This window comes from Tachypleus tridentatus, chromosome 13, assembly GCF_004210375.1.
Source record: "Tachypleus tridentatus isolate NWPU-2018 chromosome 13, ASM421037v1, whole genome shotgun sequence".
Classification (NCBI taxonomy): Eukaryota; Metazoa; Arthropoda; class Merostomata; order Xiphosura; family Limulidae; genus Tachypleus; species Tachypleus tridentatus.
This window is the reverse complement of record NC_134837.1, coordinates 46,375,613-46,391,471: the sequence shown is the minus strand read 5'-3', so window position 1 is coordinate 46,391,471 and position 15,859 is coordinate 46,375,613. Positions and strand designations below refer to the sequence as shown.

The window sequence follows — 15,859 nt, the reverse complement described above, 5'->3', positions numbered from 1 at the left end:
AAGGTCCAACACGCGATAAAGGTGTTATATTAAAGATATATTTTACTTTTTTGTACAGAGTATTCTGATTAAATTTTATAATTTTTGGAAAAAATATTAACATTCTAAAATGTCCTCGCGTAACCCAAGAAACTATGGCAGAGCCCAAGGACTCCACGAAGCACAGTTTGAAAAACCATGATTTAAAAATTGCATTCTAAACCTACCTCGAGTACTTAGATCTTCCTTCTTCAAAGGTGAATTGAAAAGGCTTGTCTTTAAAAAGTGCTTGGAGTTTTGTGTTTGTGTGTGACTTGTTTTTGCATTGTGTTTTGTGTATTTTTGTCCAATGTTTTCTTTTGCATTATCAGTGCATTTTGCTAACTCTTTCTTAGGATATGAATGAACCAGCTAACTTCGGAACCAACCATGACATTCCTTGGTATTGCCATGATAAAGAGAACCCTGGAGTTTGTTGGAGCCTTCACTGTCCCGTAAATAAATATGACGATCCGCCGTATAAGACTTGTAAGATTTGATAATTTTCTTTTAGATTTTAATTGGGAATTTTCATAAGTTATTTTTATACGTTAACTTAGACTCTCTAAAATATTCCTTTTAAACATTTCCAGGAAATTTTCAGGTGTTTTTTTCCCCCTCTATTGTCTGGTTTATGGTATATTTAAATATGTTTGTTTGATTGTTTGAATGTCTATTACTCAATGTGCATTTCTGACAACATATTATTTTTATAAATGTGCTCCTTAACTATCTCGAAGATATTAAAATAAAAACTGAAATTATTTTTCAACAAGTGATGTTTCTATATACACATGAAAACTTTCATTAAAAAGGAATAAAACCCCAATTTTTAATACACACAAACAAATCAACACCTTTATTAGGTTCGATAGTATAATAATTTAAATATTTTTGTTACTGAACGTAGATTTGATCTTAAATGTACAAGTATTTCATTTCAAAATTTAGTTCTTTACTCACTGTTCACAAACTAATATGCTTTTGGTATTTGATTAACGTGTGACATAATGCCACACAATAATAATGAATAATTAATTGTGACGGTATTTCACGTGTTATCCAAACAACTAAAGGATTTTAGGTTATTAATAATGAGTAACTGAGTCTACCTCAAAACAAAACATAGTGCTTGTATTCCACCTGCATATTTTAATCACTTGCTTCGCTCTTTCAAACAGCACTGAGTGACGAGCTGTGAATTCAGAGAAACTAGTCTACTGTAGCGAATTAAAGAATACCAATGTTCTCTATGTAATCGTTTCTTCACTTAAATTAATGTTTTGTTTGTCTGTTTGCTTTTCAATTTTGCGCAAAGCTACGCCAGGGCTAACTGCGCTAGCTGTCCCTAATTTCACAGTGTAAAATTAGAGAGAAAACAGTTAGTCACCACTACCCACCGCCAACTCTTAAAATACTCTTTTACCAACGAACTGTAGGATTTAACAACACATTATAACGCTTCCACGGCTGAAAAGGCGAGCATATTTAGTGTTATAGGTATTCGAACCCGCGACCCTCAGATTACGAGTCGATCGCACTAACCACCTGGCCTATTCATGTTTTGTTGAGGGGAAAAATTACAGATGTATAATGTACAAGTAATGCAAATATATGTTATATCATTAAACATTAGGGAGATGCCACTGTCTTCAATGCAGACTGACTGCTTACTAAGAAACTAAGTTGTAATGAGCCTTTTCCAACAACTTTCCTTGACATCAGTTGATACTTTACTGCCATCTATCGCATAGAAACGTGACTTAAATAAGAATATATTTTTATTAATTTATTTTCTGAAATATAAATATTTTTTTCCCTTCCGTAATGAACAGAGCGCAAGTAAAAATTGTATAGCTTTGCACCAAAACAAGTAAGCATTAAAAGGTTTTCTGTTTCATGTAATTCGGCTATTTTTATTATCTCTTGATTTAATACAAATTTTATATAATTAGAACATAAAGATACGACGTTTTGACACTCAATCTTATAAAACATAAACTTATGGTTTCTTGTCCACGAGTTGCTATCTAAATAAAATACGGTAAGACAAAATATACATGAAAATTCGTAATTAACTTCGAGTATTACATTCTTACTATTCTTGCAGGACCCGAAGATATACCAAATATATAAGATATGAGAACGTTCAATATTATGTACAACATTCATATTGTTATACTTTAGGACATTTTTATAAGATATCCGTTTATTTTGGGATCTAGATACATTTATGGTTGTCTGAAAGTATTTGCACCAAAATTGAAAGGTATCGTAATTTTTGTACTAGATACTAAGTAAAACTACTGAGCTGAAACAATCACATTTCCTTTAATCATAACAATGTTTTGTTGTTGTTTTTTTTTTGTTTATTTGGTTGTTCTTACGTATAATGACACACAGTGCTGCACCTCTATAGGTCTCAAAACTTGAATTTTAGCGTTATAGTCCCTCATACTTACAATTGAGGCACTGGGAAAGAATGGGGGAAAGCGCAGAATAATGGTCTGTTATTATGAGCATGATTTACAGTATTATTTTCAAACATTTCCCTACAAAATCATAATAGTGTAAGTATTATAGCAAAATGTAATACAAAATAGGTTTACCTATTTACCTAAAAAGTGAGTTGTGTATATATAACCACTTGAATCCATTTAGGATGGCCCAGCATGGCCGGGTAGTTAGGGTGCTCTACTCCTATTATGAGAGTCGCGGATTCGAATCCCATTCGCACCAAACAAGCTCGCAATTTCATCCATGGGATGGTTATAATATGACAATCAATCACACTGTTCGTTGGTAAAAGAGTATTCAAGACTTGAGAGTAGGTGGTGATGACTAGCTGTCTTCCCTCTACTCTTACACTGCAAAATTAATGACGGCGAGCACCGATAGCCCTCTTGTAGCGTTGAGAAAAAAAAACAACAAACAACCATTTTTGATAATTTCTTCCAATATGTAAAAACTACAAACAACTTGAGAAAAAAGTTTAATTTCTTGTGCTTGACGTTTCGGTTTACGCCTTCATCAAGGGTCGATGAACGTCAGAGGTTACCAAACTGATTTTAAATGACAGTAACCGTAAACAAAATGATGGAAAATTATACGTAATACGAGTATAGCCAACGACAAAATTAATAATTATCTATTAAAGGGTACAGGCGTTGTACCTGTTAATAGAAAGACGTCTGGATTGAATCAAAAGTGATTTCTTATATTTTCTGTGGAGAAAATTGTCACAAGCTCCTAAAATGTTGACTGTATAAGATGTCCTGTTGATTGTAACGTGTTCTTTTCACTAATGTTTAGCGGTAACTTCTTTGTTGTCAAAACTTCCAGTAGTATGAACATGTTCTTTCAAACGATCTTGTGTTAAACAACTGGATTCACCTATATATGTGGTCGAACATAGTGTACCTGTAAATTTACAGACAGTAATTTTTTTAAGTATGCAGGACTTCTCTAAGTTATTAGTCTTTGAAAAACACATCAGCTACAAGTATTAACCATTTTCCTGAAGTTGTCTGCCATTTTTAAACAATGATTTCTTTCCTACAATCAGCATTGAAAATTTAAAAATAAAAAATAGTAATACGTTTTTCCAATATAAGTTTTTATACTTGACATTAATTGTATATGAATACAAACTAGTGGTATCTCTTTAACTCCACTAAATCAGTATTATTCCAAAATGAAAAATGTCATAAAAGTTATGAGGCTCTTACATGATACTGTTAAACTAGTAAATATTTACATAATTTTCTTTAACACCAGATGCTGCCTACGTTTACGGTAAAAATGTTCGATTGTCTGACAAGACTGTGTGCCTGGTAGGTAAACAAGGTGACAATGAATTGTATCGGCATTATGACGTCCACAGTATATATGCTTGGGGTCAGTCTATAGCAACATTGAAGTAAGTAAAATTAAAAATTGAACGTATTATAAATTCTAGTACAAGAAAATTAAATACAAAAGATGGCTTCAGTTCATCCGTTATCGAGTGACTGACGTTTGAATACCAGAAACTTAATTTTCTTTCCTACTGGAAACACACAAGAACAAAAAAGAAGGACAACATTTGTATACCGATGAATTAAAATAAATGTTACAAGATATTTTTGCACTTAAGACTGAACTATATTATTAATACAAGACAAAACCAAAGTTTTGAGAAATAAGATCGTGTGTTATATCAGTTTAGTCATAGAACAAATATAGTGTATTATACATATATATATATATATATTTGAATATATACTATGGTTCCTTGTTATTAAGCGATATGATGAATTGTGAAAAGAAAATGTTCTTCCTTATATTTTTTAGTTTGATGTTCACAGTTATGGTATTGTGTTGCCATTCAAGTAAAACAACTATCTTTATATTAAACTATAATTTTATTTATAGTGTAACTTTTGGCAAAATTATACAAGCAAAATAATAAGTTGCTACACTGTAGACGTATAAAAAGCCCATAATAAGCTCACTTTTGTTTCGTGGAAGCTAAAGGCAACAGAAATATGAAATGTTAATTTCTGGGTATCTCTAATACTTTTTAACATTTCCTACTGTTTCCCACAAGTACAGCGGTAAGTCTACTGATTTACAACGCTAAAATCAGGGGTTCGATTCCCCTCGGTGGGCACAACAGATAGCCCGATGTGGCTTTGTTATAAGAAAAACACACATTTCCTCTTATCCCAAATATGTTTCGAATCACATTAAAATTGAAAAAAGGTATTTGATTTCATATATATTTATATTGTAAGTGGCATTCAGGAAAATCATTGAACACACAAACACACACTATACTCTCTAAACTATTAAAACATCACACCTCGAGAAGGAGAGAATACCATGTTTCACTATATTTTAATAGGGTTAGAGCTTAGATATGGCTTCGGTATACAACTGATGCAGTAGACAGTCACTGTTATTGTAAATATTAATAACATGTATTGTTGATTCCTTAGTTTTTATTTTAACGTATTAACAACCTGTCACATTCACGCTGAAATACAAAACTGGGTTCCCGTAATAAAATAATTATTTTTAAAATGTATATATTCACATACATTAGTGAAAATGTTTTATCTTTTACAAAATTCGGTTGCATATTCCAATTTAGCAAATATGTTTTAAACTATAAACATTATTTGATGTAAATATTTCAAATAAGAGCCTTCACTAAAAAGATGTATACCATAATATTACTTCTCAAAAAGGGCTGCCCAGAGAGCAACAGGACAAAGAAGTATTGTTATTACTCGCAACACTTACCCAAGTTTCGGCCAGTGGGCTGGTCATTGGCTGGGAGACAACTTCAGTCGGTGGGTTGATCTTCATCGTTCTATAATAGGTAAGGTTTAACAAAGAGTTTAAATCATTGTTTGTTACATAATGTTTCTTTACTTGTTTTCGAATTTCGCGCAAAGCTACATGAGGGCTATCTACGCTAGCCGTCTCTAATTTAGCAGTGCAAGACTAGAGGGAAGGTAGAGGGATGGAGGCCTGTCATCCTGAGAGTGTATAATCCCACACAGTTAAGAGTAGGACAGTGGCATTGTGCTGATGTATGTAGATTGTGTGGTGGCCCCTCCTATATGGAGCTGATGTTTAATTCCAGATGCCACCAGGTGTTAGATGTAGCGCAATTGCGATATATATGTTGCAGTTTGTCCCTCTGGCCGAGGTTCCTTTTTTCTGCCAGATACCAGTTCCTGGGAGATGTGTTGGTTGTAGTTGGACTAGCTACATAAATCCTCACCTGTGTTTGGATGGTTACACTCCTCCTGCTGCTGATTGGATGATAAATTCCTAATTATAATTATAATTAACACCACCCACCGCCAGCTCTTGGGCTACACTTTTACCAACGAATAGTGAGATTGAGCGAATCATTATAACTCTTCCACGACTGAAAGGGCGGGCACGTTTGGTGGTGACGGAGATTCAAACCCGCGACCTTCAGATTACGAGTCGAATGCGTTAACCACATGCCCATGCCAGGCAGGGTTACGTAATGCGTAAGACGTTAACTGTAATATATAGAAATGTCAGATCCAACTTGTGATGTATTGTAGATCGTCTTGACATCACTTTATTACGACAACGCTATACTTTCACACTTCTTTTCCTTTAACTTCAGTGGCATAGCATTATGTCTGCAGACTTACATAGCTAGAAACCGGGTTTCGATACCCGTAGTAGACAGGGCACATTATGTAGCTTTGTGCTTAACTATAAACAAACAAACTCTTTAACTTAATTAAGGTTGCAGTTATTCTTATTGGGAGTTGATTCATTTTAATACACATAATAAATTATAATCAACCATTATAATCAACAATACATAGGTTTAGAACTGCGCTTTCTTACTGGCAGTGTTTCTTTATACTTTCAATTTTTGTGGTTTATTCAGTCGTTCTCTCACACATCTCCTGGCATTTTCTCTTATATATCTTAATAAAACCCACTTCGATTTTTTTGTTCCTGAACATGTCAACCTGTTCTGGTCATAATCATACAGAGTTCTTTATAGTCTATACCACTAATGAAGAAAGGCTGTCTCTTTAGTTATTTCTAAACGATTCATAGTGCTATGGTCCCTTAAGAACTCATCAAAGACCAGTTGCTTGCTCCCCTTTCGCAACCCCAACCGATATTCCTTACATCTAACTTCATAATAGTAGATAAAGTTTTCTAATGTTAAATAAATAAATAAAGCCTCGTTTGTAGTAATATTCATCATACCCTGTTACGATTACATGTTTAACTTTTTAATTTTACATGAAATGAACACTGATGATATTTTTGTATTATGCCCTTTAGGTAATACAGTCACAAAAACTTTCGGTTGCATTATTACATTTATCTTTTCCTGGTTATAATATACAGAGATTTTTTTTTTGCTTTATATATAAATACATCATAGTTGAGTCATCGCATTTACTTCTAACACAAGTTGCCAAATTTTTAGAACTTGCAGAGGTAATTTTGTTTTTACTTTTGTTTTTGCGGATATTCGCACAAAGCTACACAAGAACTATCTCTACCCGTTGCTGCCAGTTTTAAACAGTTTGTTTTAAGTTTCGTACAAAGCATCTTCGAGGGCTATCTGCGCTAGCCATCCCTAATTTTACAGGTAAGACTAGAGGGAAGGTAGCTCGTCATAACCACCCATCGTCAACTCTTGGACTACTCTTTTACCAACGAATAGAGGAATTGACTGTTACATTAAAACGCCCTCACGACTGAAAGGGCAACCATGTTTGGTGTAACGAGGATTCGAACCCGTGACCCTCACTTTACGAGTCAAGTGCCTTAACCACCTGGCCATGCCGGGCGTTTTAAACATACAAACTAGAGAGTAAACAGCAACTAAACAATATCTAGTGGCAACTCTTGGGGTGTTCTAATCGAGTAGTTGAACACAGCTGACATCCTTACAATTCACCCACAGCCAAAAAGTGTAGATGCTGAGATTCGCGACTACAAGTTCACGTTCCGAAAGTAAGTTATGTTATCAGTTTAATTGTGATAATCGCACTATTTTCAGCATAAGATGGATGGTTAAAACATCTGCTTTTGTAGTTAGTGACCAATCAAAGCCAAAGAATTCTACCCGAAAAGAAGCAAAAATCGTATCACAATATATATTCAAATATATATATAATAAAATTACCCCTGAAACGTAACTCAAGTAGAACATTCGTTTTCTAGTGCCCCCAGTGCCTCAGCGGTATGTCTGCGGACTTACAATGCTGAAAACCGGGTTTCGATACCCGTGATGGGCAGAGCACAGATAGCCCTTTGTGTTGCTTCGTGCTTTATTCAAAACAACAACAAACAATATCGTTTTCTATCATTTTCACTTCTCCTTGTAGATCTGCGGTAGGCTTAGTGACTTTTAATGCTAAAATTCATGGTTTGGTTCTCTGAAGTAGAAAAATTACAGATAAGCTTATTACATAGCTTTTCTCTTAAGACTCCAAAACAATGTTTTCAAGAAAAGAAAAATTCTAGCTTTCAGTATTGAGGCTTATAAGACAATGTTAAGGACGCTAAAAATCTAAAATATATTTAAATAGAAAAAGAGAGAGAATCAGGAAACATTTTGGAATATTAATTACTTTGCATCGATATTTGAAACAAATTTTAATTAAGTTGTTGTTTTGAATTAAACACAAAGCTATACAATGGGCTATCTGTGCTCTGTCCACCAAGGGTATCGAAAGCCGGTTTTCAGCGTTGTAAGTCCCCAGACATACCGCTGAGCCACTGGGGGACTTTTAATTAGGAATGTCTATTTTATATTATGCTTATTGCTGACTTACCAGATGTAAAGGCATTCGAATATCTATATTTTTGTCCATTCTTTTTATCTGTTTTTGTTCCCAGTTCAGTAGTAAAGAAAATTCGCAGCTTTCTTATTTTCTGATATATCTACTCTCTTTTTTTATATTTAATTATTGATGCTTCCTTCGTATGTAACTTTAGTTTACGTTGCACGTTTTTCCGTAAGGGGTGTAAGCCATTAACTCCATTCATTTATGCTCTAAGGGTGTGTGTGTGTGATGTCTTCATATTCAGCAGTCTTCCTACTGTGGAGCTCAAGTGCCTAACTTCATGCTGACAAAAATAACTTTGTCTATTCTTTTTAAAACCCCATATATAAAAGCTTGTCATAGACTTGCATGATTGGATTTAATGTATTAATTTAGGACATTTCCTCGCCATTTGTTACACAGATTACAATCTGGCTTAACCCCATTGAACTGCACCACCTATTTTCTAATTAGTCTTATGAACTCACCCAAATTACAGTTAATTCCATTAATATTTATAAATAATTCATTACTGAAAGGAAATCCCTAACAACGTTCATAGCTGCTTAAAGCGAGTTAAAAACTGCTGTTTGGGGTAAATTACTGAAAACTTTATTGCTTTATAGTAAAAGCTTTATTCAATATTAGATATTATCTGTCACTGGATAATACATAACGTTTCATCTCATGAAATCCAACATCGCGCTCTGAGCTTTGAGGTTGTGAATGCATTATAAGAATGATGGTTAAGTCACAATTTTCCTTTAGAATAAATAGCTTAAGAGTTAGTTACGGGTGTTGTTGGCTTTCCTTTAGCCTATCAATTTAATATTATATGAGACGGCTAAAACAGGCAGCCCTTGTAGGCTTGTATAGATACGTAAAAGCATCATAGTTGTTTGTTTATTTTTTGACATAACAGTAATAAAACAAGTACGTGATATATTTCACGTATTTAACACGCAAACTGAATACAATTTTTTAACAAAGATAATAGAAGCCTTACAGCTTATTTAATTATATGAATGCGTAATGACATTTACATATACTGACTGGTGTATTTTTATAAAATTATCAACTTACATTGCCAGTTTTCAGTTCAATTATGTCCTTCATTGAAACAGCAGTAGGTTTATAATCTTATGACTCTAAAATCCGAGTTCGATTCCCCGCGGATGACAAGCAGAGAGCCCAGTGTGGTCTCACTCTTTATCACACATTCTTATGCCCTCTCCTACCTCCATTGGCACACTGGCAAGTCTTTGTACTTACAATGGCAAAAACCGGAATTCGATATACTTGTGTAGTGTTCCGTTTAACTATAAACAAATAGATTTGAATTATAAAAAGAAATCTGACATAAGTTTGTTTTTTTTTACATTGTAGTATTATATTTCAGCCTGTGTTTTAAACTTTCTATGTCACTTTCCTCTATAACCAGTGGAGAAACATGCGTATTGAGTACGAAACATTTTTATATTTGGTTGTAGTATTTTGTATTTGAATGCACAAGAGTTAAAAATGTGAAGGCAGTGCTGTGTATTTGAAGTTTGTTTGTTTTTAAATTTCGCGCAAAGCTGCACATGGTCTATCTGCGCTAGCCATCCCTAAGATAGCAGTGTAAGACTAGAGGGAAGGCAGCTAGTCATCAACATCCACCACCAACTCTTGGGCTACTCTTTTAACAACGAATATCGTGATTGACCGTCACACTATAACGTCTACACTGTTGTAAGGACGAGCATGTTTGGTATGACAGTGATTCGAACCCGCGCCCCTCAGATTACGAGTCGAATGCATTAACCGCCTGCCATGCCGGGCCGTGTATTTAAAGTAGCTAAAATAAATAAATGGGCTTGCCTGGACTACTAATATACGAAGTTAGTTACATTTACGACAGAAAGTGTTCGTACCTATGCGTCGTGAGAAGTTTTTTCCTCATAACTTAAAATATATCACAATTAGGACAATAAAAGTGGGGTATATTATAAATATTATACTAACACACATCTACAGAGATTGTTATGTAACTTGAACGACAAATACACTGTTTATAAACAAATAACCAAAAATAGGAGGAACAGAAAGTGTTCATACAGTTCAGAACGTGTGAAAAAACTAATATTCCCGTAAAACATTTGTTTAGTTTGGCGAATAAATTACATTATACCATTCGAGAACTAGACTTGGAATTTAGCCACCAAAACATTTACTTCCTATAATATAGCGCCGTCTCCGTCATTATCTGCTTGGTCATCATGGCGAACAGGAAACAACTGTCCAATGATTTAAAACACCGAATTATTGTAAAATACAGGTCTCGTGTGTCTCTTTCCGATATTGCTACACAACTTAATGTGCCGAAATCTACTGTTCAAAGCATAATTGCCAAGTTTAATCTTACAGGATCAACTGCAAACCTCCCTCATTCCGGACGCCCCACCAAAATTCCAGAGAGAACCAAGAGGAAGGTTCTCAGAGAAGTTAGTAAGAACCCTCGTTTAACACGTAATGACATACAGGAACTGGTAAGGGAAGCTGGGTTGAAGTAAGCACCTCTACAGTTACGAACATGTTATGCTCTTCTGGGTTCAAAGCATGCCGACCTCGTAGAACACCACATTTAAAGCCTGTTCATTTAGAAGCACGATTGAGGTATGCAAGAAAGCATGTAGATAAACCCTTTACCTATTGGAAGAGTATTGTTTGGTCAGACGAGACTAAAATCGAGCTTTACGGCCACAATAATGTTCGCTATATTTTCCGTAAGAAGGGGGGAATGAAATCTTTCAAAGAACACCGTCCCTACAGTTAAACACAGAGGTGGCTTGATCATGCTATGGGGTTCCTTCAGCTCTTCTGATGTAGGCAGCCTTCACCGCGTCAACAAAATCATGAAAAAGGAGAGTACGTTGATATATTAGGTACTTTTATTAAAACTGATGCTCGGAACTTGCGGCTTGGGCGTCGTTGGATCTTCCAGCACGACAATGACCCTAAGCACACATAGAAATATGTGCAATCCTTGTTGCAGAGGAACCATATAAGCGTTCTGGAGTGGCCATCACAGTCACCCGATCTCAACCCAACTGAAAACGTTTGGCATGAGTTGAAGACCAGGGTTCATCAGCGTCATCCGAAAAACTTGCAAGAGTTGGAGGCCTTCTGTAAAGAAGAATAGAAGAAAATACCAGTCGAGTACTGTCAAACGATCATGGAGGGCTATGAGGAGAGATTGCGGCAAGTAATTCACCTGAAAGGCTACACAACTGACCATTAAAGTAGACGCACGAACACTTTCTGCCCTTTCTATGTTTGGTTATTTGTTTATAAACAGTTTATTTTTTGTTCAGTTTACATAAACATTTATGTAGATGTGTGATAGTATAATATTTATAATATACTAAAATTTCATTATCCTAATCGCGATACTCTTTAAGTTATGAGGAAAAAAACTACTCACGATACAGGGGGTACGAACACTTTCTGTCATAACTGTAAGTAGTAGAGTTCTGTACGAATCAAATAGTCGAGTGGTGCTTCTGTGACTGCGAAGTTAAACCTAATTTAGTGAAACCTATTTTACTGTATTAGATACCCACTTTAACCTTGGGTAGCTAAACCTATTTCACAGCACGAGATACTCACCAAACACCTCTAGTACAAAAGACACTTTGAGCCAAATACTGTGATCAAATAAGGAGAAAATCCATCGACTTATCTACTAACAAACATCAGATTTAGCAATGTTTCACAAACCTGGGTATTTGGGGCAAATATTAAAAAGGTGTTTATAAATAAAGGAAAACAATCCGAAAGAAAGATTTAACGGACAAACTGCTGTTGGAGCTGGAGTTCTGAGGAATGACAAATCCATTCCTCAACTAGCTTTCCCTTTGTAATGTATATATTACTTCCTATCCCAACTCCTTGACATATCGTAACATCGTCCAAACCTTCCTACTCCTACGTTTTTACGTTTTTCTTAATTCAATAAAGCATTAAAAGTTTCTCACTTGCATACACACATTACTCTTCTATTAATATAAATGAGCACTTTCAATTTTAACATAATATTTATGCCTATGATTGTTGAACAAAAGGTAATACCTGGCATGAAAATAATTGGTTGTTTATTTCCACTCACACTGAACTTCTAGTCATTTATGATAAATCATTATATGTTATTGGTTGGTTGGTTGTTTAGAATTAACAGAGCTACACAATGAGCTATCTATGCTCTGCCCACCACGGGTATCGAAACCCAATTTCTATCGGCGTGAGTCTTCATATACGCTGTGCCACTGAGAGGCATTATATATCATAGCTAGTTGAAAGATAAAGTTGATCGGTTATAACACTATAATTTCAGGTTTTATCTGCACAGCAGACAGAGAGCAAGTGGTTCATTAGTACTGAAATATTCGAAAATCTATTTGATAAAACAGTTGATTTTTTTTATAAGCCCACGATTCCCCCCGGTAGTACAGCAGAATGTCTACGGATTTACAACACTAAAATTAGAGGTTCGATTCCTCTCACTAGACTGAGCAAATAGCTTAATGTGGCTTTGCTATAAGAAAAACACAAACCCACAAAGAATGTAGACATATACATTTGGGTGTTTATTTTATTAATGTCTTCTAGTGGTTCAGTTGTAGATTCTTTATTTAAAAGAATATAATTTTGGGCTCGATTCCCAAGATAAACAGTGCCTAGATAGCCTATTATTTAACTTTTAGCTAAAATAAATAACATGTAGTACATAAGACTAACTAAAATCGTACCACTTAAATAAAAATTTAAATAATCAGTTTAAAAACTATTTTCAGCCAGCTTTGATTGCGTATGAAACATTGTATTCAAGATAACTTTCAAAAGAATTACACTGCATAACAGTTTTTTTAAAAGTTTTGCTTCCTGAAAAGTTTTTGGTGATTGTGACGGGTACCTGGTGGGTATGCACAAATATAGGTTTGATTTTGCTTCATCACGTAGGAACTCTGAGAAATAGACAGTTAACTGTTTACCGGCAATAACGTATTTAATTGCGTTTATGTTTCTAATACGCTATTAAGTTCATCATAAATAAAAGTGTTTTGCTCCTGATTTTCGTTTGTATTCAATGTCCGGTGCATCACGTTGCAGTGACCAACAGTAGTCAGCAAGCATTGATGGATTCCAGTTGCCTTGAGATCGTTTTTCCATTGTAGCAATATCCTGGTGAAAACTTTCACCGTGTTTGTCACTGAAAGCACGGAGATTTGCGGGAAAGAATTCTAAGTGTGAGTGGAGGAAATGAATCTTCAGTGACATGTTGCACTTCATTGTTTTGTATGGTTTGAGAAGTTTGTCTACCAGCTGAATGTAATGTGGGGCTCTGTAATTGCTGAGAAAATTGTCAACAACGTCTTTGAAGGCTTTCCAGGCAATCTTTTCCGGCCCAACTAACAGATCTTCGAACCGCTTGTCACTCATAACATGTCTGATCTGAGGGCCAACAAAAATACCCTTTTTGATCTTGGCCTCAGTTATTCTTTGTTCATTGCTTTCATATAATTCTTCATAAGTCCCAATTTTATGCAAAGAGAAGGCAAAAAAATCTTTGCCGGGTCGACAAGCGGTTCATGCGCCACATTTTCCTGTCCTGGAACTAACTTTTTACGGAGTGGCCAGCTCTGTCTAGAATAATGTGACTCTTTGGCACGACTGTCCCATTCACAGATGAAACAATAGTACTTTGAGGCTTAACATTGATGAATCAATAAAGAAACACGACTCTTGCGGGTCATGGTCACAACCCAAAGCAGAGAACAAACCTTTGATGTCAACACAGAAACAGAGACTGTTAACTTGTGCAAAGGATTTGGTTATATCATCTTGGCGGCTTCGAAAAAAAGAAATTTTCGTACCTGGTGACAGCAAACAACATTCCTGCAGTCTCGAACCTAGCAATTCGGCTTTTGCTTTTGACGTATCCAAATTTCTGACCAAATTGTTTAATTCTGATTGTGTTATGAGATGTGGATCGCCTGAGGAGCACGATTCAAAATCCGGATCAATGTCACTGCCAGCTTCTTGCATTGCAGTTTCTTCATCTGGTTCGTCTAAGGTCCATTCCTCTGGTGATTTCGGAATTGGAAGACTGTCGTCATGTGGCACGGGTCTCATTGCTGAAGGCAGATTAGGGTATTCAACTGACTTCTTGTTTTTGGCAGAGAAACCAGATACATTAGTCATACAGAAGTAACAGTCCTTCACATGGTCTTTCTGTTCTCGCCATATCATCGGGACAGCAAACTGCATTGTCATTCGAGTGCCTCTGAGCCAAGCTTTCAGACAGACAGCACATGTCGCACAACAAATGTGAGGCGCCTATTCCTGGTCTTGATCACCAATTTTACAGCCGAAGTACAGATGATATGCTTTCTTCACAAGAGCAGTCATTGAGCGTCTCTGATGAATAAGCGTATACTCGCCACAAATATAGCAGAATGTATCGCGGCTGTTACGACATTGATGAGACATATTGACCGACACCAATCGTCTTGTAAAACGTCTATAACATCTAACTTACTTGTTACAGTGCTACTGAAGCAATGCTATATTTTGAAACAATACATACACACTATAAGATCTATATTAATCTAATGAGCAGCATCTGTGTATGCAAGCCACTTTTATAGTCTGCTGAGACAGTGTAAAGCTGACTCCGGCCTGCCAAGGCATGCCAGGGCTGCATACGTTCACAAAACAGCTTCCAACCTGGCCTGATTTCATGCCTGGACATGCCCAGACTGCACGAAACGTTGTTCATAGGTCTCTTACAGAAACGAAAATTTTTGGACACAAATATTAAAAAAAAACGTGACAAAACTGAAGATTTCGAAGAAACGGTACTTAATGGTCAAATCTGGATGTGATTTTCGTGATCAGCAGCCAAAAATCTATAAGGAACACCCAACACTGTTCAAGAACCAAAATCTTTGTCGTGCAGTGTCATTGTAAGAAATTTATTTGTTGCCAAGCATAAAGCTACGTCATAGACTATCTGTGCTGTGCCCACTGCAGCTACCAGGTAGTACTGTGAAGAATAGGCCGACACTAATACTATAATTAAGTGAGAAATTCTAACATACAATCAAGCATTAAAATTTGATATAAAGGTTTTCTAGTTGTTGTTGGTGTCCTACAAGCTTCGCTTATAATTATTCATTTATATTTTTGTTTAATTAACTTTATCATAAGAATAATTTTATTGTGCGACTATTTACTGCACTTTCCATATTTGTTAGGAATGCTGGAATTCAATCTGTTTGGAATACCTTACGTAAGTTTTATAAACTGTCCATTTCTAATATTTTATAAACTAAATATGACACATTCTAATCTAACTTAAACAAAAGTGATTGTTTTTTTCAGTCAACTAACAAAAAGCTATCGTGTTAAAAATGTTCAAACTAAAAAGAAATTAAATGAGATTTTAGTTACTTAACTATTACTGTTTT

At 35.3% G+C, this 15,859-nt stretch overlaps 1 protein-coding gene across 1 annotated transcript in view; it reads left to right on the top strand.

Moving 5' to 3' along the window:
* Window positions 1-15,859, top strand: part of LOC143237616 (putative maltase-glucoamylase 2) — a 51,951-nt gene that overhangs the window by 18,162 nt on the left and 17,930 nt on the right. The window contains exons 12-15 of the mRNA XM_076477065.1: window positions 375-507; window positions 3,796-3,937; window positions 5,250-5,383; window positions 15,647-15,681. Of these exons, the coding sequence (XP_076333180.1) occupies window positions 375-507; window positions 3,796-3,937; window positions 5,250-5,383; window positions 15,647-15,681 (444 nt within the window). The remainder of the gene's footprint in view (window positions 1-374; window positions 508-3,795; window positions 3,938-5,249; window positions 5,384-15,646; window positions 15,682-15,859) is intronic.